This window comes from Lagopus muta, chromosome 5 (genome assembly GCF_023343835.1).
Source record: "Lagopus muta isolate bLagMut1 chromosome 5, bLagMut1 primary, whole genome shotgun sequence".
Classification (NCBI taxonomy): domain Eukaryota; kingdom Metazoa; phylum Chordata; class Aves; order Galliformes; family Phasianidae; genus Lagopus; species Lagopus muta.
The window spans coordinates 52,720,972-52,741,528 of NC_064437.1; the positions used below are offsets into that span (position 1 = coordinate 52,720,972).

A 20,557-nucleotide genomic window follows, 5' to 3' on the forward strand; every position below is an offset into this window, starting at 1 on the left:
TGTGCCTGGAGGCAGCCACGTGCAGCCTCGCCGTCATGCAACCGGGTCAGGGCTTGCACTGCCCGGCTCTCCCCCTCTCCCTCTTGGCGAGCACCCAGCAGCCTCCTGGGACAGGCTGGGAGTGGGGCTGAGAGCTTTTTGGCAAATCACAGGGTTGTTGAAAAGTGCATTTCCAAAGCTGGATTTATAGTGTTGGCTTGGCCTCGCCGCCTGGCTTTGGCCAGAGAACAAAACATCATAGCCAATCTGCACTGCAAACTACGCCTTGTGTCCCCTATCTGCACCCCTAAACACAGGGCTGCAGCTTTGAGGTCCTCAAGCCTGGGAAGGTGGGGTGCATCCTGTGCACCCCCTGCCCATGTGCAGCTGCTGGGCATGTTGGTGCTGAGCTGAGTGCCAGCACGTGGTGCAGCTGAGGAAGTTCATGTGTCCTCCAGGCACAGCTGCTGTTGGTGCATGTGCAAGCACTCTGAGCTCTCTGTGCTCCAGGGGTTCCACGTGTCTCTCATAGCTGGGGCTGGGCACTGTGGCTTGGGGAGCACTGGACCATGGCAGGGCCTTTGCCCTGTGCTGCTGGGCAGGAATTTGTCCCACTGAGCTAAGCTCTGGGGCCAGAGCCAAGCCCAATCCTAGGCTGTCCGTTTCCCAGCTGCTATGGAGGGGCTGCAGTCCCCTTCACTGCAGCACTCAGTGGCCGCCCACCCAGCCAGTTGCTGTGGATCCATGCACGCTCCCTGGGCTGCAGGCATCAGGCAGAATCTGACGTGGGACTGTGCCCACCCTCCCCAGTCATTACACATCTACCAAGCAAAGCTTGGCTGAGTTTCAGCGGCAGGCACCGTCTCCTGCCCAGACTTCCCACAAGCCCTGAGATGCATTGTCCAGCCCCTGTGCCAAGGTGTCCCCTGCCCTGGGCCCCTGTCCCTACCCCGTGCTTGGAAATTCAGTGAGAGGCACGGCTGTGAAAGCAAAGTCCAGGAGCTACCAGCACAGCACAGAAATGTTGGCCAGGCTCCGTGCAGGCCTGGGTGCAGGCTGTGCTGTCCATGGACAATGGGGACAACGCCTGGCTCATAGCAGGACCACAGAAAAGCTGCAAAGAGAATATGATGCCGTGGTGATCGGGGCAGGTAACACAGGGCCAGGAACTAGTGCATGTGGGGCAGCCCCTAGCTGTATGTGGGTCTGGCATGGATGGGCATGTGTTGCAGCTCCCTGGTGTGCTGCTGGCACGGGGGTCTGAGCAGAGCTGAGGTGTGTGGGGCCTGGGAATGTAGGGATGGAGAAGAAGCTTGCTGATGCCTGCATTTTCATGCCCAGAGTCTCGCTATTTGGGTGCTCTGCATCTGTGTGGGGCAGGATGCCATGGGGCCACCCTGGCTCACCCCCCTCTCTCCTTGCAGGGCACAACGGGCTGGTGGCAGTGAGTACCAATAACAGAGCCTTCACCTTCATCCCCGGGGGCGGCACTGGGAGGAGGGTCTACAGGAAGCACTGGGACTGGGGGTCCTACAGAGGTTTGGGAAGCAGGGACTTCCCTGGTAAGGGAATGGGGTCACCATGTGCAGGAAAGGGATGCGTGCCACCTGCAGTGTGACGCATGCTCCCCACAGGCTGCCTACCTGCAGCGGGCAGGGCTGCGCACAGCCGTGCTGGAGAAACGCCATGTGCTGGGCGGCGCGGCTGTCACCGAGGAGATCGTGCCAGGTACCCCACGTGCACCACATCCTCCTGCCGCTACCTACCCTGTGCATGCCTCACCACCCCATGTTCTCCAGGCTTTAAGTTTTCCCGGGCTTCCTACCTACTCAGCCTGCTGCGCCCGCAGATCTATGCAGAGCTGGAGCTGCAGGTACTGCTGCCCTCCTGGCATGCTGGCAGGGCAAGCCTGCTGCATTGCCATCCCTGCAGTTTCCATCCTGACCCCATGCCTTGCAGCGGCATGGCCTGAGGGTGCTGCCACGGGACCCCTACTCCTTCACCCCGCTGCTGGAGGACAGGAACCCACCCCGCTCCCTGCTGATGGGGCATGACATGGCCCAGACCCAGCAGCAGATCGCCCAGTTTTCCCAGAAGGATGCTCAGGTACGGGGACAGTGCCTGGCCTAGGAGCCCCCCTGCCCAGCAGAGCAGTAGGGATGCGCATGGTGGAATATCTCCTTCTGACCACTTTCTGTCCCTGCTTAGGCTTACCCTAAGTATGAGGTGTTTATGGGGTGCTTGTTGTCTGCCATCAGCCCGCTGCTGGATGTCCCCCCTGCAGATACAACTGCCCTAGGGCAGGGCTCCCTGCTGCAGAGGCTCCGTGCCCTGTGGCCCCTGCTGCAGACAGGTATGTGGAGACATGGGGACCCCCATATTGATGGTGGCTGGCCCAGCCCCAGGCACTGGTGGCCACCTTCTGGTGCAGCCATACTGGTCCTGGAACTGCCTTTTCTGACAGGGCTGGCACTGGGGCGGCACCTGCCCCACTTTTACGAGGTACTGACAGCCCCGATCTCCAAGGTATGTGCTAGCAGCAGTGGCACTTCCCTGCATGCTCATGGGGATCGAGACAGTCCACCCCTGAGCTTCTCCTTGTCTTCTGAACCAGATCCTGGATCACTGGTTTGAGTCAGAACCTTTGAAGGCCACTCTGGCAACAGATGCAGTGATTGGGGCCATGAGCAGCCCCCACACCCCTGGCAGTGGGTGAGGGTCCCATCCCTTCCCTGGGTCTTGTGACTCTGTGTGCTGGCCACTGGAGCTCTCATAAAGGCATCCTTGCCATGGGGGCACACACAGGGGACAGACCTCATCCCCTTGGCTAACCACAGGTATGTGCTGCTGCACCACATCATGGGTGAGTTGGAGGGGCAGCGTGGTGCCTGGGGCTACGTGGCTGGGGGCATGGGGGCCCTGTCCCAAGCCATCGCCTCCGCAGCAGCCACCCATGGTGCTCACATCTTTACGGAGCAGGTATGGGGTTTCTGGTCTTGGTGAGTGCTGTGGGATGTCTGCTGCTGGCTGTGGGGATTAACTGAGTGATGTGACCTCACCTCTGCCCAGGCGGTGTGCCGTGTGCTGCTGGGAACTGATGGGCAGGCACAGGGCGTCGTGATGCAGGACGGGACGGAGGTGAGGAGTAAAGTGGTGTTGTCCAACGCCTCCCCCCAGCTCACCTTCCTGGAGCTCACCCCACAGGTATGGGGCTACCATAGCACTTGGCATAGGGTCACATCCCAGCTGGGTCACCCCATCACCGCAGTGCCCTCTCCATCCCAGGAGCAGCTGCCAGAGGACTTTGTGCAGCGGATCCAGCAGCTTGACACACGTTCCCCTGTCACCAAAATCAATGGTAAGGACAAGGAGCCACCCTCACCATCCTTTGTCAGGCATGCTTGAAGCACTTATGCACCCCATGATCTCCATCCAAGTGGCGGTAGACCGGCTCCCTAGCTTCCTGGCTGCCCCCAACACCCATGACAACCAACCTCTGCCCCACCACTGCTGCTCCATCCACCTCAACTGCGAGGGCACACACCTCCTGCACCAGGCTTACACCGAGGCTGCCCAAGGGCACCCCTCCAGCAGGTAGGAGGTGCCTACCTTGCTCCCTGCCCACTGCCCTGGTGGTGCTAGGGGATGTTTTGTGGCTGTTTCTCACTCCCCCAGGCCCATGATTGAGCTGTGCATTCCCTCAGTGCTGGACCCAGGGCTGGCCCCTCCAGGCTGCCACGTTGTGTCCCTCTTCACCCAGTACACCCCGTATGAGCTGGCAGATGGGCAGCCCTGGGATGAGAAGGCTCGGAATGCTTATGCAGATACAGGTGTGTAAAGCACACATGGAGCAGGATAACGCCTGGAGCACCAGTCCCTGCCTATGGGAAGAGCCACCAATGCCTCCATTCCTCCATAGTGTTCGACTGCATTGAAGCCTATGCCCCAGGCTTCAAGGCATCCGTCATCGGCAGGGACATCCTGACACCACCTGACCTGGAGAGGATCTTCGGGCTGCCTGGAGGGGTGGGTGCCAGTGGGTTGGGCTCTGAGCATCGTTCCTGTGGGGAAGAGACACTGCGCATACATGGGCTCTCTTTGCAGAACATCTTTCACGGAGGGATGTCCCTGGACCAGCTCTACTTCACCCGGCCAGCACCATCCTACTCAGCCTACCAGTCCCCAGTCCCAGGCTTATACCTGTGTGGGAGTGGAGCCCACCCTGGTAAGCAAGGCTGAGAATGGGGCTGCAGGGGGAAGATAGGGCTACATAGGGCTACGTGACAGGCACAGACCTGTGGTGCGGCCCCATTCCTGCTGCCTTTCAGGAGGAGGTGTGATGGGCGCAGCAGGACGCAATGCAGCCCAGGTGGTCCTCAGGCACTTCAGGCGCCTGCGGTGGCAGCGGTGGAACTGACTTCACCTGCACAGGCATGTGGCTGCAGTTGTTTCCAGTGGCCCCTGCTTCCCATCCATGCTGCAAGCCAAGCATACAATGTAGCATCCCCTGTGAACAGGGCAGTACAAGCTGGTGCGGAGTCCCAAGAGGTGTCATCCTGTGACATCCACAGAAATAAACCCAGCCATGGACTTTGCATTTATAGCTCTTTCTGTGGTTTTTTGGTTCTTTGTGCAGCTCTCTGTGCACTTTGGGCTGTGATATCCTGGGGCCTGAGTGCAGAGCACATCCTATGCCCCCCAGAATGGGCTGTACAGGGCCGCCCACACTGTTTCTGCTTGTGTCGGGCACAGACGTGTCACAGAGTGGTGAATGGGGACAGCCAGCCCCTTGCTGGGGTGCGCCGCGCTCCCAGCATCCTGCCCCGTGCTGCTGCTGAGAGCCACGCGCAGCAATGACAGAGCTCACATCCTCTCCCTGCCCTCTTCCTCCTGGGGACAATGCTCCCGATTCAGCTCCAGGCCTCTCCTCCTGCCGGGCCCTAAATATGGCGTTTCCGGGCTGTGCTGCTGCACCTGAACCGCCTGAATCAATATTGACCGGCCAGGAATAGTCCCGCACTCCTCTGAGAATAGCCCCGCACGCCCGCCCCGCTGCCCACAGCTTCCCGCGCACGGGGCTGCCCTGCTGCAGAGCCCTATTTTTATCTGCTGCAGTCACCGGCTGCAGGTGTTGGTGCCTGCTGTAACCCGGGGGTGACAAAAGGGGGGACGCCCCGGTGTGCCGCGTTCACACGGAGTGTCAGGGCATGGCCGCAGCCAGGGGAGAGCTGATGGGACGGTGCCGTGTGTGGGGATGTGGGTGCCGGGGTGCTGCTGGCTCTGTCGGGACGTGGCGATGAGCTCACGGGCTATTCCCGGCCGTGTTGTTCCTGGCTCCTCCCGGCAGGAACCGGCTGCTTTCACTCCAAACAAACAGCCCGGTGGCCACTGGCACATTCCTGGCCGGCCGGTGGCCACCACCAGGGCACGGGCGCTTCCTGTTTATCCCCATCCCACGCCGGGTTGCTCCGGGGACCGTGGTTGGCCCCATCCCATGGTTGCTCCCAGCGCACGTCTGGGGGGGGTGGGGGGCATCCCCTGTCTGCATGTCTAATGGGGGGCGGCAGCGCCTGGGGACCCCCACACCCCCTCCCCTGCTCTCTGTGCACCCCAAGTCCTGGCACCATTGCAGCACCCCACGTGAGAGGGGGTCCTTTTGGGGTGATGTATGCAGCAGCCTCATGTTCCTCCTGGCTGGGGGCCAGCCCCATGGTGCCGTGAATGCTGGGTGGGGGGACAGTCCCATCCTAGGGTCCTGGTTTCATTCCCTGGGCAGGGGGCAGCAGGCTCAGCATCCCATGCTCTGACCCCCCAAAAGCTGCTTTGCCTCAGAATAAGGCTCTGGCTGGGCAGGGTGTAGGGCTGGGCTCTGAGCCTCGTGTGCGCGGAGAGGGGGGGGGCCGGGGCTGGGCTGGGCTGCGCGGGCCCCCACCCGGGGCAGCCGCACCATAAAAGCAGCAGCAGGCGGTGCTCGGCTACAGGAGAGCTGCTGGAGGGCGGCTGGAGCCAACACCGTGTCCCCTCACCGGCAGCCAGAGTGAGTGCTGGGGGCTGAGGTATCTCCTGGGTGGAGGGAGGAGGAAACAGAAGCAGCTCCCAGTGCTGCCAATATGGATGCAGGGGGAGAAGGTTGGAGATGGGGGCTGCATGCAGAAGGGAGAGGCAATGGGTTTCAAGTGGGGAACAAGGGGGTTCTGTGGGATCCCCACCCGCAGCCAAGAGCATAGGGATGAAGCAATAAGGGCAGCGCTTGGGGCTGCTGGCCACCCACTGAGTGTGGGGTAGGAGCTGTGCACAGCATGTGGAGGCTGAGCCTCAGGAAGGGGTCACTGCAAGCTGTGTACAGGGGAGGGACAGGGATGTTACTGCTATACAAGGAGGCATGACGCTGCTCCATCATTACCATGCTGTGAGGCACAGGAGGGCTGCACCTCCACACTGTGTTCCATAGGGGCTCAGTGTTGGACTGTCCCCAGGTATCCCACCTCAGAGCTGCGATGGTGATGCTGGCTGTTCTGAAACCTATCCTGCTCCCACTGGTGCTGGTGCTGTGCCAGGTGGCTCCCAGCACACAGGAGCCACTCGAGGTGCAGCTGCGGCTGGCAGGGCCTCGGGGACCGGCTGGGGAGGGCCGCCTGGAGGTGCTGTATCAAGGCCGCTGGGGCACCGTGTGTGATGATGGCTTCGACTTCCACGTGGCCACCGTCGCCTGCCGGCAGCTGGGCTACACCGCAGCCATCACCTGGACCCACAGTGCTACTTACGGCCAGGGGGAAGGTAGGGGGCAGCTGGGATGGGTGGGGGGCTGGATGGACAGCGGCTGTTGGGGGAAACCTGCATGGGATGCTGTGGGAGGGGCCAGCATGGGGGCACTGGGTCTAGGGTGATGCCTTCATAGTGACCCCTAGTTCTCCATACCCCCAGGTCCCATCTGGTTAGACAATGTGCAGTGTGGGGGCAATGAGGTCTCCCTGGCCGACTGTGCCCACAACGGTTGGGGCACGAGTGACTGCCACCATGGTGAGGATGCTGGTGTGGTATGCTCAGGGCAGCGCCTGCATGGCGACCTCCCTTTGACATCAGCCCCTGCTGCCCTGGGAGAGGTGAGTAGGAGCTGTGCATCCATAGAGATGACTGGGGGTCTAGGGTGGGTCTCATTACCCACTGTGGCCACCTCACAGGGGCCAGGGCTGAGCCTGGAAGAGGTGCGGATCAAACCCATCCTGGCGCGGGCTAAGCTGAGCCTGCCAGTGACGGAGGGAGCGGTGGAGGTGAAGCACAACGGGCGCTGGAGACAGGTGTGCGATGCCGGCTGGACCCAGAATAACAGCCGCGTAGTGTGTGGGACGCTGGGCTTCCCCCGTGAGAAGCACGTCAACACCAGCTTCTACCGGTAGGGATGGATGGATGGATGTGCTATGGGGACTTGAGGTATGGTGGAGAGAGGCTGCCAGTGAAGGGGTGGAGTTGTAGCAGGGGGCATAGGGCACGTGGCCATGCCTGTGTCCCCTTCCTCGGGGCTTCAGCTTGGGCTCAGCAGCAGTCAGGGGCTGTGGGATGCTCCCCTGCTTTGCCTTGTGCAGCATGGGTGCAGACATAGGAGAGTCGAGCCTTATGCTGAGCTATAAATACAGCCCATAATGAGCCCCTGCCGGTGCCAGGCGTCCTGTAATTCTGCCTGGGCACACAGTATAGCAGAATTTGGCACAAGATTGTCACTCAAGAGAGAACCCCACCATGCAGTGGAGTGCCAGGGAAGGCAGGGATAGGGGCGCAGCTGTGCTGAGCCCCCAAACCTCCTGGCTCTGCTCCTTGCAGGAAGCTCTGGAACATGAAGCTGAAGGACCCCAACTCCAGGTAGGGCTCAGCCCTGGGCAGGGAGCACCAGCACAGGAGCCCTCTCCCAGAAAAATCTTACACTTCTTCCCGCTGCTCTCCTCTGGCAGCCTGAGGAACCTGAGCCAGAAGAGCAGTTTCTGGGTGCACCGTGTGCAGTGCCGGGGCACAGAATCTCACCTGTCACACTGCCCCACACAGCTGGCTCCCCCAGCCCTCAGCCAGCATGCCTGTCCCCGTGGCATGCATGCCATCGTCAGCTGCGTGCCCGGCCCTGCCTTCCAGCAGGACAAGAACAGGGGCAAGAAACCTCCCCGCAAAGCCTCCCTGGGAAAGGTGAGCCCTGGCACGGTCCTGTGCCCCAACCCCAAGGCAAGCACCCAGGGCCAGGCAGCACCCACTGAGTGCTTGCTCCTCCTTCCAGGGTCTTCCTGTGCGCCTGCGAGCTGGTGCCCACGCTGGTGAGGGCCGGGTAGAGGTGCTGCACCACGGGCAGTGGGGCACCGTGTGCGGCCGACGCTGGGACCTGGCAGCAGCCAGCGTGGTGTGTCGGCAGCTGGGCTATGGCACAGCCAGGCAGGCGCTGCTGGGAGCACAGATGGGTCAAGGTGAGGTGGATGAAGGGCAAGGATCCCCTCCCCCAGCTGCTTCTGTCCCCCAGTCTGGGGGTGTGCAGGGGGATCCAGATTGGGCACAGAGGCAGGAGTGCTCCCTCTGCTCCAGGCCTGGGGCCCATCCACATGAGTGAGGTGCACTGCATCGGCCACGAGCGCTCCTTGGCTGAGTGCCGCTTCCAGGATGGTGAGCAGAGTGGGTGCCGGCATGATGACGATGCAGCTGTCCGTTGCCATGTGCCCCACATGGACTTCCAGAGCCAGGTGAGCCCCCGCCCCACTGTACAGCCCTCCACACAGAGACCCATTGCGCAGTCTCTCCGTGTAGAGCCCTTAGCCCCCTTCCTGCTATGGATGCTTGGAGCAGCCTAAGGAGATGGGGACAAGTAGAGCAACTCAAGCCACACTGATGCGGGGTCTGTAGGACACGCTGAAAGTGGTCATGTGGCATGAAGGATGCACAGGGCTTCCTGCCCCACAGCAGCCCTGTCCTAGCCCCTCTCTGCACACAGGTGCGCCTGGCCGGGGGCCGCAGCCCTGAGGAAGGTGTTGTGGAGGTGCTGGTGCCAGTGCAGGGCAGGCTGCAGTGGGGCGCAGTGTGTGGAGCTCAGTGGGGGCTCAACGAAGCCATGGTGGTCTGCAGGCAGCTGGGGCTGGGCTTTGCCAGCCATGCCCTACAGGTGAGCATCGTGAGTGTGCCGGGACATGTTGGCATACAAGACAGCCCTGTGGCACATGGGTTCAAGCCCTGGTAGTGGTGCTGATTGCTGCTGGGGCAGATGAGGGCTGATCTGAGCATTGTGTCTCCCTCTGCCAGGAGACCTGGTACTGGGCAGGCAGCCCCGATGCCTCACAGGTGCTGATGAGTGGAGTGCGCTGCACAGGCACAGAGCTGGCCCTGCAGCAGTGCCAGCGCCATGGCCCTGTGCACTGCCCCAGTGGTGGGGGACGCTTTTCAGCAGGGGTCACTTGCACCACCCGTGAGTACCCAGAGATGCCCATCCTCCTGGTGGGACCCAGATCTGCACAGAGCAGGGGGTGGCAGTGTAGAGGCCACTGGCTCTGTTTCCTCTGTGCCAGATGCCCCGGATCTGGTGATGAACGCCCAGCTGGTGCAGGAGACAGCTTACCTAGAAGATCGCCCGTTGGGGCTGCTGTACTGCGCGCATGAGGAGCGCTGCCTGTCCCGCTCTGCTGACACCATGCAGTGGCCCTACGGCCACCGCCGCCTGCTCCGCTTCTCCTCCCAGATCCACAACCTGGGCAGGGCTGATTTCCGACCACGGATGGGACGGCACGCCTGGACCTGGCATCAGTGCCACCGGTGAGACTCCCATATCCTGGAGCCAGGCTGGGCACCAGAGGATCCATGCAGCTCCGTCCCCCTTGACTGTGTTCCTCCTACACAGCCCCCATCTTGGCAGAAACTGTCCCGCCCAGAGTAATTAGCAGCATCTAGGCCGACACTGTCATTAGGGCTTTATTTGGATGCAAGGCTGTAATTTGTGCAGAGCTGCTTCCTCTAGGTGCTGCCCGTCCTGCCCTGGCCCCACTCACCCCCTGTCCCTACAGGCACTTCCACAGCATCGAGGTCTTCACCCACTATGACCTGCTGACGCTCAATGGCTCCAAGGTGGCCGAGGGGCACAAGGCCAGCTTCTGCTTGGAGGACACTAACTGTCCCGAGGGTAGGTGGCACCAGCAGTGGTGCAGAGCAGCACACCCGGCCCCGCCATCCCTTATGTTCCTCCTCTGTCCCCAGGACTGCAGCGTCGCTTTGCCTGTGCCAACTTCGGGGAGCAGGGGGTGAGTGTGGGCTGCTGGGACACCTACCGGCATGACATTGACTGCCAGTGGATCGACATCACTGATGTGCCACCAGGCAGCTACACCTTCCAGGTATGGGCTTGGAGGGACCCCACGTTGGGAGAGGAGGGCTGGGCACCTTTGGCAATGCTGGCACAGAGGTGCGGTGCAGCAGGCAAGGTGCCCCCACCCCCGTTGCTCTTTGCCCTCCCCAGGTGGTGGTGAACCCCAAGCATGAGGTGGCTGAGTCAGACTTCTCCAACAATGTGCTGCGGTGCCAGTGCAAATATGATGGGCAGCGTGTCTGGATGCATGGCTGTCACACAAGTAAGGAGGGTGGGAGTACTTGGGGGTGACCACACGGAGGGTGCCATGTGTCCTGACCCTACCAACACCTCCGCTCTCCCCAGGTGATGCCTACGGTGCTGATGTGGTGAATGAGATGGAGCGGCGCGAGCGCCTGGCCAACAACCTGGTGTAAGATCCCGTCTCTCCCCCCACCCCACACCCAAAGGCACTCCAGCCCCTGCCCTGGCTGCAGCAGCACCTGCCTGAGCTCAGGGATTCGACACCTGCCCTATTTATTTCTGCTGCCATGGAGGATGGAGATGAGCATCATGGCTGGTGCAGGGGCCAAGCCCCATGCTGCCGGGGGGGACCCCAGCTCCAGTGCTCAGCTGCCCGCCCCGGACAACTACCTCAGCCTGCCTGGCCCCAGGCACTGCCACCCATGCACTAGTTATATCCTCAATAAAGGTGCTGTGCAATGGGACAAGGGTGCTGCGTGGTGATATGGAGTACCCTGCTAACCCCCAGCCCAGTTCCAATGCTGCCCTGTGGGGCTGGTACCAGACAGCCCCAGCTCCTGGCCAGCAGTACCCACAGGCTGGGGCACCTTGTCCCTGACCCAGCTGACCCTATACACAGCAGGGCAGCCAGCTCTGCGGCAAAGCGGGCCGGCAGCCAGCCCTCAGCCGCCGCTGTGCAGCCCACGCTGGGCTTTCCCAGGCTGTTCCTGGAAGCTCCCTGAGTCCCTAGAGCATGGATGGAACAACTTTGCCCCTGGAAGCCCTTGCTCATGGGGACAGGGTGGGGACACAGAGAACATGCCCTTGCTCTGTTTCTTTCCCCTTTTAAAGGAAATAAATGAGAATCCCATCCCACAAGCCACCAGGCGCTGTCACCCCCTCCTGCCTGCATACCATCCCCACCCCCACGCACCAATGCAGGACACAGATAAGGCTTCTATCCCCTGCCTTGCCCCGTGCAACCAAGACTGGTCCCCACGTGCTAGCTCCGGCACGTGGAGGGGCCACGGGACAGTAGCCCCAAGCACAGCCCGTGGCAAGGCATGTGCTGATGGCGGCTCATTGCGCCAAACCGCTCTGCTCACTGCCGGACAGCGGAAAGATGCTTTCCATGTGAGAGTATCCTCTCACCCTGAAACTTTCCGCTGTCTGGGCCACCTGGCTGAGACAGAGCCCAGCTGGCAGCAGGGCCTGCAGCCGCAGCGCAGGGTCGTGACCAGTTCCTCTAGCACTGCGTTGGGGACATCCAGGGGACATGGAGTGGCCTGGGCAAGGCAGAGGTGACACGTGGCACTGCTCCACACTTGCTGCTGAGGGCATGAGAGCCCCACAAACGATGGCCCTAAGAGTTCTGGGGTTGGCAGGACAGGCTCTGTGCTCTGCAGGTGATGTAGGGGGGAGTTTGGGGTGGTGAGGTGATACAGAGAACGCCACAGCCCTGGGGGGAAGGCAGTTCCCAGCTGCCCACACCACTCCCGGGGGCAGGGCAGGAAGCCCCCGGGTGGGGAGCGCAGCCCACATCACAGCCTAGAGCCCGCTCAGGGCTGGCCCTTCCCACAGTCAGACAAGGATTGCGCTGTTCAGGGTGGCGGATGTAAACAGGGTCCCTCTGCCAGCACATTCCAGCCCTTCCTCAGGCCATCCTGCCCAGCCCACCCTGGAGGGGAAACCCCTGCCTTGAAGTTGAGCACAATATGCACATCACCCGGGCACCCCCAAGTACGTGGACATGCACTGCAGCTGGAGACGATGCTCTCAGCTAGCAGGACAAGCCCTGCATCCCACAGTGCTGCATCCCCCCTTCGGAGGCAAGGCAAAGCAAAATAAATGGTATTTATTAACAAAATAAAGGACATTCTCACTCACAACGCTCAGGGTGGCCATGGTGACCACATAGCATGTGTCACCACAGCCCTGGGGACAGCCCTGGGACACCATGGCATGCCCCTAACCGGCCCTCAAGCACCCTGCAGCTGTGCCCCGGCCCCTCTCCTGTGTGCCTGTTCCACCTAGCACAGAGCCCACAGGGCAGCAGCAGCACCAGCTCCATCACCAGGTGCAGGTGCCCCTGGCAGCATCGCCAGCACCATCCCACTGCAGGACGTTCATTCCCGGCCTTCCCAGGCATCCTCCCGCTGCTTGTTCTCCAGGCGCTTCCTCTCTGTGGGGAAAAAGAGTAAATGCCAAGCCACCATTTCCCCCGGCCGTATGGTCTGAGATGAATGGTGTGGCACAGAGAGGTTCCCTGAGCTCACCCCGTGCTTCTTGCAGCTTTCTGCGCTCGGCGTCCCGCTGGGCAGGGGTCTGGCTGCTACGCACCCCCAGGGCACCGATGACCAGGCGCCGTGCCAGTGCTGCTGACGTTTCGGGGCGCTCCTTGGCTGGCTGCAGAAAGTCTGGGGGGGGTGTGAAGGGGGTGTCATCATGGGGACCCCAGTGGGAAGCCGGCATGGCACCAGTCGGGGTCCCAGGGTATTGGGATGCCCATGGTGCGGAATCTTCCCGTTGTGCCCCCACTCACCAGCATACGCCCTCGCCTTGGCTTTGGCCGCCCGTGTGCCCTGGGACAGTGGTCGAGTCTTCACCATCAGGTGCTTGGTGCTGAGGGCATCGAGTGCTGTAGGGAGAGCAGCACAGTGCCATGCAGCCAAGGAATGCACACACACGGTGCCCTTTACCCACCCACTGCATACCCCATGGGATGCTCGCAGTACCTGTGATGGGACTGGAGAAGATGCCCAGAGCGTGAGTATCGTCCACCCACTTGATGTCAAAGCCCTTCTTCCTGATGGAAAGACGGAGGGTGAGCACAGCACCATGGCATTGCATGGCATTGCCACAGCACCATGGCATTGCATGGCATTGCCACAGCACCATGGCATTGCAAATTGCCGTGCACTCACTGGTAGCTGCAGAAGATGCGCAGGAGGTCCTCAGTGCGGAAATCTGGGGGGAAGTCATAGATCTCGATGACGTGGGGCAGCTCAGCGTCACTGAGGTCCGGCACGGCCGGCTCAGCCCTGTAGTAGTTGAAGCGGGGCTCCTGCAGGCTCTGCCGGTGCTCCAGGCCCCCAGAGAGCTGCGGGGACAGAGACGGCGCTGAGCGACCCACACCCGGTGCTGGGAGCCCATAAATCCCAGGTGCTCCCTTGGGGATGTCCTGCCCCAGTGCCGCACACAAGTGCTCCACTAGATTAATGGCAATGAGTATTGGGAGATATCAAGCAGGGCTCACACATTTTCCCATTGCTCTTTTCCTATTACAAGCATCCCAGTGAGACACGGATATGTGCTGGCCAGGTGTAGGGTACCCAAAATCCACCTGAGAGCTGCAAAACCAGGGAGAAGCCACACGTCTGCTTGCACTACAGGAGCCCAGCAAGCCCCACATCACCACAACGGAAAATCAGCACTCTCCAACAAGCCAGTTCCACTAGTTCAGCACCTGCGCTGCCAAAAATTGATGCCTTATTTCTAATTTGAATTTGTCTGGGTTTGGTTTCCAGCTGTTGGTTCTTGCTCTGCCTCTCTGCTGGATGGAAGAGCCGTTGGTTGGGGTGACAGCACTGCTTGCAGTAATCGCGTCACTTCCCAACCTGCCCCTCAACAAACCAAGCAGGCTGTGCTCATTGAGCATCTCACAGTCAGGCATTTCCTACAGCTCTAAAACACGATGGCTGTAACTCTTTCCTACCTCTCCAATTTTTCACCCTTCAGTTTGAAATATGGGCGTCCGTTTCCCCCTGCCAACATCACAACTCTGGGGGGGGGGGGGGGGGGGGGAGGAGGGCACACAGCTGCCAGCAGCACCGGTGCCAATGGGATTCCCAAACATGCCGTGCTGCAAGGCGTGGGGCTGTGGGCACATAACTCAGCCAGGTCCCCAGCCCGATCCCCCAAGTGATCGTAGCTGAGCGCACCACGGCTGGAAGGTTAGAGCCCATAAATCTCAGCCAGCTCAGTCAATAAAAACTGCTCGTTCCAACAATTTTATGGAGCAGATGGATTCATGGGCAGGTGAGGACAGAGGGGACAGCTGAGTTACAGAGCTGGCGGGGCAGCCCAGCACCACCCGGGACCATTTCCCACTCCAGGCAGCTGCACACACTCACTGGGGTCCAGCACCCCGCAAAACCCCAAGCAGGATGGAGCCTGTGCAATGCCCCAGGGGGCACGGGGCTGGTGAGTGGAGCCCATGACCTTCACAAATCACTGAGTGTGGCGAGGATTGGGGCACATGCATCACCACCACCAGTGTGAGGACCGACGGCAGTGCCGTCCCTCGCAAGCAACACCCACCATGGCTGCAGGGAAATCATTCCCGTGGTTAATTACCCTCCACTGATTTCCAGTCTGAATCCGTCTGGCTTCAGCTTGCAGCCAGTGGATCTGGGGATGCTTTTTCTTGCTAGATTAAAGAGCCGTCTGCTATCAGAAATCTCTTCTCCTTGCAGAACGTCATAAATCTTGCTCTCTGCCAGCTCTCCGCAGCGCATAAGGATTCGGTTATGACAAAGAACACTACTAATTTCCTTGTCCTTTTTGTTAATTAACAACAGCTTCATCTCCCCAGCGGACGCGTCTGCCTCCCAGCAGCACAGAGGCGTGGGGAAGCCACCAGGAACAGGGGTGGAAGGGTGAAAATGGCCACTTCCCATTGAGAAATCCCTTTTTCAGGTCCTTATTCACCTATCTGGGGAAGCTCCCTGGAAACCCAACCTTTTTTTGAGCACCTGAACGGGGCATTCAACAAGGAAGCTCCAGAGCTCCCCACTGAACAAATTACCTGCAGCACCTCTCGGCCACACGGCTGGCAGGAACAGAGGATCACCAAGGCAGCGTGCGCAGCCCCAAGCAGCTCAGAAGACATGGGATGAACTCAAGAGGGGCACTGAAACCCCAAATCCTCCCATACGCTACCACCAGGCACCATCTGCCACTTCACACCCCGCACTGTGTCAACGCTGGACGTCCGTTTTTGACAATATTAGTGCTGTTTGTTACTCCAGCTACATAAATGTCACTCCAAAAATTACTCGTTTTTATGCCACTGATTTAAAATGCAATAATGGATTTCCAGCCTGGCTGCAAAAAGATACACTTTCCTCGTGAGCAGTGGGGAAGCGGCACGGCTCCCAGCGCTGTGCTGCTCATTGTAGTAAATCCAACCCCACGCCTACAGGAGGGGATGGTAATGAGCCACAGCTGATGAAGAAGCTGTAGTTTTCAGGAAACTTCACGTTGCTATTTCAATGGGAGCCCATCCGTCTCGGCCCGTTTCTTTATTACTGGCCCTGCTTTCACGAGGGTGCTGTTGCAGTTTATGGCTCTTGAGCACGTTCTACTGATTGCACTTTACATACTGGTAAGGGGAAGAACTCCCCCAGCCTTGCTGGCACCAAGCGGGCCCCAGAAGCATCCTCATGGCACTGCTCACACCATGCACAACTGGAGGTGATGGCTCACGCATGGGCTATGCACCGTGGGGCTTATCCCACTGGTCACGGGGACAGCTACACCCCACACACCCCATCCCTAACATCCCAGCAGGACACACCCCAAGGACAGAGCCATCCCCACACACGTACCTCCTCCAGCAGGTGTGGGTCCAGGCAATCCCCATCATCATTGAACAGTGCATCCCAGCTCTCTGCGCCGCCTGGGCTGCTTGGGGTCCCAGCACCAGGCTGATTCGGCTTTAGGGAGCTGCCATGGGGACATCCCTCCTCACCCTCCTCCTCCTCCTCCTGGTGCTGTTGCTGCCAGCCTTTGTCCTCATCTGCTTGTGTTGGTTCCTCAGCCCAGGATCCAGACGAGAGCTGCTCCATGCCGCGGCACAGCAGCTCAAGGGGTTTCAGGGCCAGGGGTCTGTCCAGGGGATCCCCTTCCCTGGGGCCACTTTCTGTCCCCTCAGCACAGCTCATCTCATCACCAGTTCCCAGATCATTGCTCCTAGGGGGCGCAAGAACACTCTCCCCTCCATCGTGTCCAGCACCAGAACTGGCCTGCTCCTTGTTGGGTGGCAGCTGCTCCTCATGCTCTGGCAGGAGCTGGGATGTGCTGTCCATGTCCCAGCCCTCACCCTGCCCTGCAAGGACAGATGCATCACACTCCCTCTTCTCCTCATGGCTTTTCACACTCTCCCAGCTGAGTGTGGGTATGCTGCCCACATTTCCCTCTCCTGCCTGCTGCAAGGCACCCTGTTTTGTGCATCCCAAGCACTCCATAGATGCACGCAGAGAGCTGTGACCCAGAAGCTCCTTCACATTGCCCAGCTCTGTCCGATGCACCACTCTCTGCTCAGCTGCCATTACATCATCAGGATCTCCACCATGCTCAGGGACAGACACAGGATGGGCGCCCAGAGTGTCCGGCACCGTCCTCAACCCATGGCTGTGCTCCCCAGGCCCTGCATCCCAGGATGCTTTGCCTGAGGGCTGCGCAGCAGCTGGCTCCACGCTTGGCTCCTGCACATCGGGCGATACTCCCACTGCCTGTCTGTCCCCAGCAGAGGCTGCCCGTGGCTCCTTGGCCCTGGCCTTGCTCTCCCTGCCAGCCTCTTTGCCCACGTGTGTCCTGGTTCCAGGGCTTCGCCGCTGCCCCTCAGAGCCACCCCTGGGGATGTCTTGCGCCAGGTGCTGCTTCTCAGGCTCCCGGTGGCTGGTGGCTGCCGCTTGTGCCGCTCTCTCCCGCCGTGCTTTGGGCACATAGAGGGCCATGTCGGGCTTCCTGCGGCGCGCCCGGCTGCCCTCTGCCTCCATTGTGCCACCACCGCCTGCAAGGGAGAGAAGTGTCACCACCACTGTGCCCAAACCGCAATGGTGCCAGTGTGATGCGCATCGGGATGTCCTGGCAAAGGGCTGCGGCTGTGCCAGGCTGCCCCGTCCCAGTGGAGATTTATTTTTCATCATCTTTGGCACAACCAGGCACGCCGCTGCCTGCCAGGCCCTGCGCCCCTATAAATATGCATCAAGCAGCGTTTATGGAGACGGATGGTGTGGGGGTCTGTGCTGTGGCTGAGGGGAAGGCAGAGTGGGGCCGGGCCGGGGCCCCGTGATTAATCACTGCCCACTCTGTTTAGGGGTATTCATCACGGGCCGCTGTCAGGTAAATCACTGGAAAAACACCTCTTCAGTAATTAATGTGAAGTGACGGATGGACGGCCCCTGGGCCCATTAATCTGGAACATCAGAGCCTACTGAGATTATGAATGTCAGGATGCATAAACTGCCGGCGGATCAATAGGGCCAGGAATTCATCCAAGGCTCTCATTTCCGCGGCACCTCCGGTACATTAGGCTGCAATCCCCTCCCTGCCAACCACACCAAGCCCAGCCTCGGGGACAAGCAGCGGAGCCTTGTGGGCTGCAGTGCCCGACGCTGAGCTGGACCCACCGATCTGGGACTGCCCGTGCAACCCACCTCACCCGGACAGACAGATGGATGGAGGTATCAGAGTGCAGCCTGTCACCAAGGCGTCATGGAGCTCCTCCACAAGACTGGGGATCTCCAGCGCTGGGATGCCGCCAGCTGAGATGCTCTGTGCGCATCTCGAGTCACCTCCAAGGCATGCGGGATTTATGGGCTCCTCGAAAGTTTGCCATTCACCTTGCCTCACCCTCCAAAGCAGATGGTGCTGCATCAGCCAGACGGTGCTGGGAGCACCCTCTGCATGCGTAGCCGTGCCAGCACACAGCTTCTTCCCTGGGCACAGCATGCAGGCTGCGGTTCTCACTCACCCTGCAAAGGGCAGGGCATCCCTGCTGCTCCCAGACCTTGAGAGCTCACCCCACAGCATGGCTCTGGCACGAGGCTGTGAGGTCTCAGTGCAAGCACGCAGCACAGTGCAGTGTGCCAGTTCCTGGAAAAGTTGAAGTGCCACCCAGCGCCCTCCCAGCAGGCTGCCTCATTTCCTGGCAGGGCGCTGTATTTTTAGCCTTCGAGGTTTCTAATTCCACTCAATCCATCCTGCCATCAATAGAGCACGTAACCCTACAGCCCTGACTGCAAGCAGGGGACGGCAACACCTTGGCCACTGCGGAGTGGGATCGCCCATATGGGACCACGCATCAGCAATGTCACTCTTTATAGTCTGCTGCAGGCTGGGTGAAAAAAAAATACTGCTACCCTAATAAACGCAGCCACGAGGAGATTCTAAACAGCCCCGATTAGGATGCTGCCGCACGGTGCTGACATCCAGAGAGGGGACGGCGGGCAGCTGTCCCCACAGCACCTCCCTGCTCTGCTCTGGGGAGCAACACGCTCAATAATGGGGACAGCACGCGTGGGGACAGTCGAGCAGTGACATCGGTGTGCAGGCAGACATGCAGAGAAAAGGGAGATTTCAATCGCGCCTCGTGCTTCTGATGCTCCAAGGAGATACCTGGAGCACCGCAGACAGGAGGTGATTTATGGGGCGATAGTGTCCCTCGACAGCTGCAGGGAGAAAAGGGATGGCACGGCAGCAAATGGAGCTACAGGCGGAGGGGAATGCAAAGGGCTTCACAAATACAGCAGGGCAGGTTCAGCACAAAAGGGAAGAGGGCTATTAATAAATAGGGAGGGAGAGAAAATTAATGACGGAACAAAAATGAAGGGCAACATTTCTGTTTTTAACCAGAAAAATGCAAAGGAGGCAGAGGCCTCACCAAAACAGCTGCAGGGAAGCAAAAACAGCCCTGGCACAGAGCAGACACCTGGGCACACTGCTGACCCCAGCTCGTGGTGCTGGGTCGGAGCAGAAGCAGAGCAGCGGGCACTGATTTCTGGGCAGAAAGTAATAAGAATGCTGCAGTCGAGCACCCTGAGGCTGCTTTAGTGCCCGGTGCCCAAACAGCAGGTGCAGGGGGACGTGGGATTTCCAGCAGGGTTATTTCAGCAGAATTACCGGGCAGAGCTTTAGGATAAGGCGGGCAAGATACAATTTACGCGAACATCGGGGTATCTTTTTACAGCAGCTCGCAAACTTTCATTGGAGCGGTGAATCGTAATTAAATTTGCGGACTATAGCGAGCCGAGCAGGGAAATCACTCAAAGGATCCGAGAAACACGGGCAGGGAACGCGGTGAGAAGCAGCCTGGGAAAAAGGAGCGAACGTGGCTGGGGGAAACCGGGACGAGAAGTGGGGAAATGGAGGTGCGGAGCCGCGCAGCGCGCGGTACCCGGCGCCGTACCCCAGGCGGGGAACATGGCACAGCGGGGGCGGGGCAGGGCGCACAGCTCGGACCGCTCTGCCCCTTCCCGGCCGCTCAGCGAAGCACCGCCGTTCCCCCCTCGGTTCCCGCACCCCGGCTCCGTCCCGCCTGCCGGGGTCGGGGCGACGTGCGGGGGTCGCGGGAGGGGCGTTACCGGTCACGGCGCCGGGTCCCCCGCCGCTCCGCGCTGCCGCCGCCGCTTCCGCCGCGCCGAGCCCGCCCCGTCCCGCCGCGGGGAGCGCCGGGACCTGTAGTGCGGCGGCACCGCACCGCCCCGCAACGCGGCCGCGGCGCCGCCCCGCGCCCCGAGCGGCCGTTGGGGCTGAAGGGGGTCGGGGCTGCCGGCGGAAGGCAGCCGTGGGCGCGAGGAAGGCGGCGGCGGCTGCGGCGGGGTGAGCAGAGCAGCCCTCATCTCCGGAAGCGCGGCACCGCCGCGTGTGCCGTCACCCGCGCTGGGCTCCTTGCGCGTCCGCGGAGTGGAGAAAGCCCACGTGCTGGGGACGCGGTGCCACGAACCGTGCCAGAAGCGTGGTGACAAAGGCACCGTGCCCAGGAGCCAGCGGGGATGATGGGCGCAGGGCTCCCGCTTCCTGCAGCGCTGACCCCGCAGAGGCTGCCATTGATTTCCCATTACATCTTAATGTCACGTACAAAGCGGGAGCGGCGCTGCTGGCTGCTCGACGCTGGGGGATCGCCCAGGCACCGTCACCCCCTGGGCCACATCCTGCAGACAGAGGGCTGCGGGGTGGTCAGCGCGCTCGATGCCCAGACAAACGGACGGGGGAAGGTGTCTGTGCTGGGCAGCTTCGCTCCGCATCCTT

General features: G+C 60.8%; 3 protein-coding genes across 4 annotated transcripts; 2 read left to right on the forward strand and 1 right to left on the reverse strand.

The window, feature by feature from the left end:
- The first annotated feature begins 77 nt into the window (after window positions 1-77).
- On the forward strand, window positions 78-4,564 carry PYROXD2 (pyridine nucleotide-disulphide oxidoreductase domain 2). Of its 2 annotated transcripts, XM_048945388.1 has the most exons (17): window positions 78-1,130; window positions 1,404-1,423; window positions 1,614-1,707; window positions 1,779-1,852; window positions 1,939-2,085; window positions 2,188-2,332; window positions 2,444-2,505; window positions 2,594-2,691; window positions 2,817-2,958; window positions 3,049-3,183; window positions 3,265-3,337; window positions 3,417-3,573; window positions 3,655-3,809; window positions 3,899-4,005; window positions 4,084-4,204; window positions 4,308-4,410; window positions 4,497-4,563. In XM_048945388.1, exons 1-16 carry the CDS (start codon window positions 1,001-1,003, stop codon window positions 4,394-4,396), a joined length of 1,749 nt encoding a protein of 582 aa, XP_048801345.1. In that variant the 5' UTR covers window positions 78-1,000; the 3' UTR covers window positions 4,397-4,410; window positions 4,497-4,563. The 2 variants fall into 2 exon arrangements, with proteins under 2 accessions (XP_048801345.1, XP_048801344.1); XM_048945387.1 differs by having other exon boundaries at window positions 4,308-4,564.
- A 1,379-nt stretch (window positions 4,565-5,943) lies between these two features.
- LOXL4 (lysyl oxidase like 4) lies at window positions 5,944-10,731 on the forward strand. Its single transcript, XM_048945709.1, has 15 exons — window positions 5,944-6,016; window positions 6,456-6,756; window positions 6,904-7,082; window positions 7,161-7,372; window positions 7,798-7,836; window positions 7,926-8,151; window positions 8,240-8,423; window positions 8,539-8,693; window positions 8,942-9,109; window positions 9,247-9,409; window positions 9,510-9,753; window positions 10,002-10,117; window positions 10,192-10,328; window positions 10,451-10,562; window positions 10,646-10,731. The coding sequence occupies exons 2-15, from the start codon at window positions 6,477-6,479 to the stop codon at window positions 10,714-10,716; spliced, it is 2,286 nt and encodes a 761-aa protein (XP_048801666.1). The 5' UTR covers window positions 5,944-6,016; window positions 6,456-6,476; the 3' UTR covers window positions 10,717-10,731.
- Window positions 10,732-12,358: 1,627 nt separating this feature from the next.
- On the reverse strand, window positions 12,359-19,945 carry R3HCC1L (R3H domain and coiled-coil containing 1 like). Its single transcript, XM_048946660.1, has 6 exons — window positions 16,132-19,945; window positions 13,447-13,622; window positions 13,258-13,328; window positions 13,065-13,160; window positions 12,799-12,939; window positions 12,359-12,704 (listed from the first exon to the last, which is right to left on the reverse strand). Exons 1-6 carry the CDS (start codon window positions 17,452-17,454, stop codon window positions 12,649-12,651), a joined length of 1,863 nt encoding a protein of 620 aa, XP_048802617.1. The 5' UTR covers window positions 17,455-19,945; the 3' UTR covers window positions 12,359-12,648.
- Between the last annotated feature and the right edge of the window lie 612 nt (window positions 19,946-20,557).

Excerpts from the sequence above, each read along its gene's own strand:
- PYROXD2 (XM_048945387.1), top strand. The coding sequence starts at position 1,001 with ATGTTGGCCAGGCTCCGTGCAGGCCTGGGTGCAGGCTGTGCTGTCCAT. Across the intron at positions 1,853-1,938 it reads ATGCAGAGCTGGAGCTGCAG|CGGCATGGCCTGAGGGTGCT; the intron begins GTACTGCTGCCC and ends CATGCCTTGCAG. Across the intron at positions 2,333-2,443 it reads GTGGCCCCTGCTGCAGACAG|GGCTGGCACTGGGGCGGCAC; the intron begins GTATGTGGAGAC and ends CTTTTCTGACAG.
- LOXL4 (XM_048945709.1), top strand. The coding sequence starts at position 6,477 with ATGGTGATGCTGGCTGTTCTGAAACCTATCCTGCTCCCACTGGTGCTG. Across the intron at positions 8,424-8,538 it reads GGGAGCACAGATGGGTCAAG|GCCTGGGGCCCATCCACATG; the intron begins GTGAGGTGGATG and ends CCTCTGCTCCAG. Across the intron at positions 10,118-10,191 it reads GGACACTAACTGTCCCGAGG|GACTGCAGCGTCGCTTTGCC; the intron begins GTAGGTGGCACC and ends CTCTGTCCCCAG.
- R3HCC1L (XM_048946660.1), bottom strand. The coding sequence starts at position 17,454 with ATGATGAAAAATAAATCTCCACTGGGACGGGGCAGCCTGGCACAGCCG. Across the intron at positions 13,623-16,131 it reads ACCCACACCTGCTGGAGGAG|CTCTCTGGGGGCCTGGAGCA; the intron begins GTACGTGTGTGG and ends CTGTCCCCGCAG. Across the intron at positions 12,940-13,064 it reads CAAGGCGAGGGCGTATGCTG|ACTTTCTGCAGCCAGCCAAG; the intron begins GTGAGTGGGGGC and ends CACCCCCCCCAG.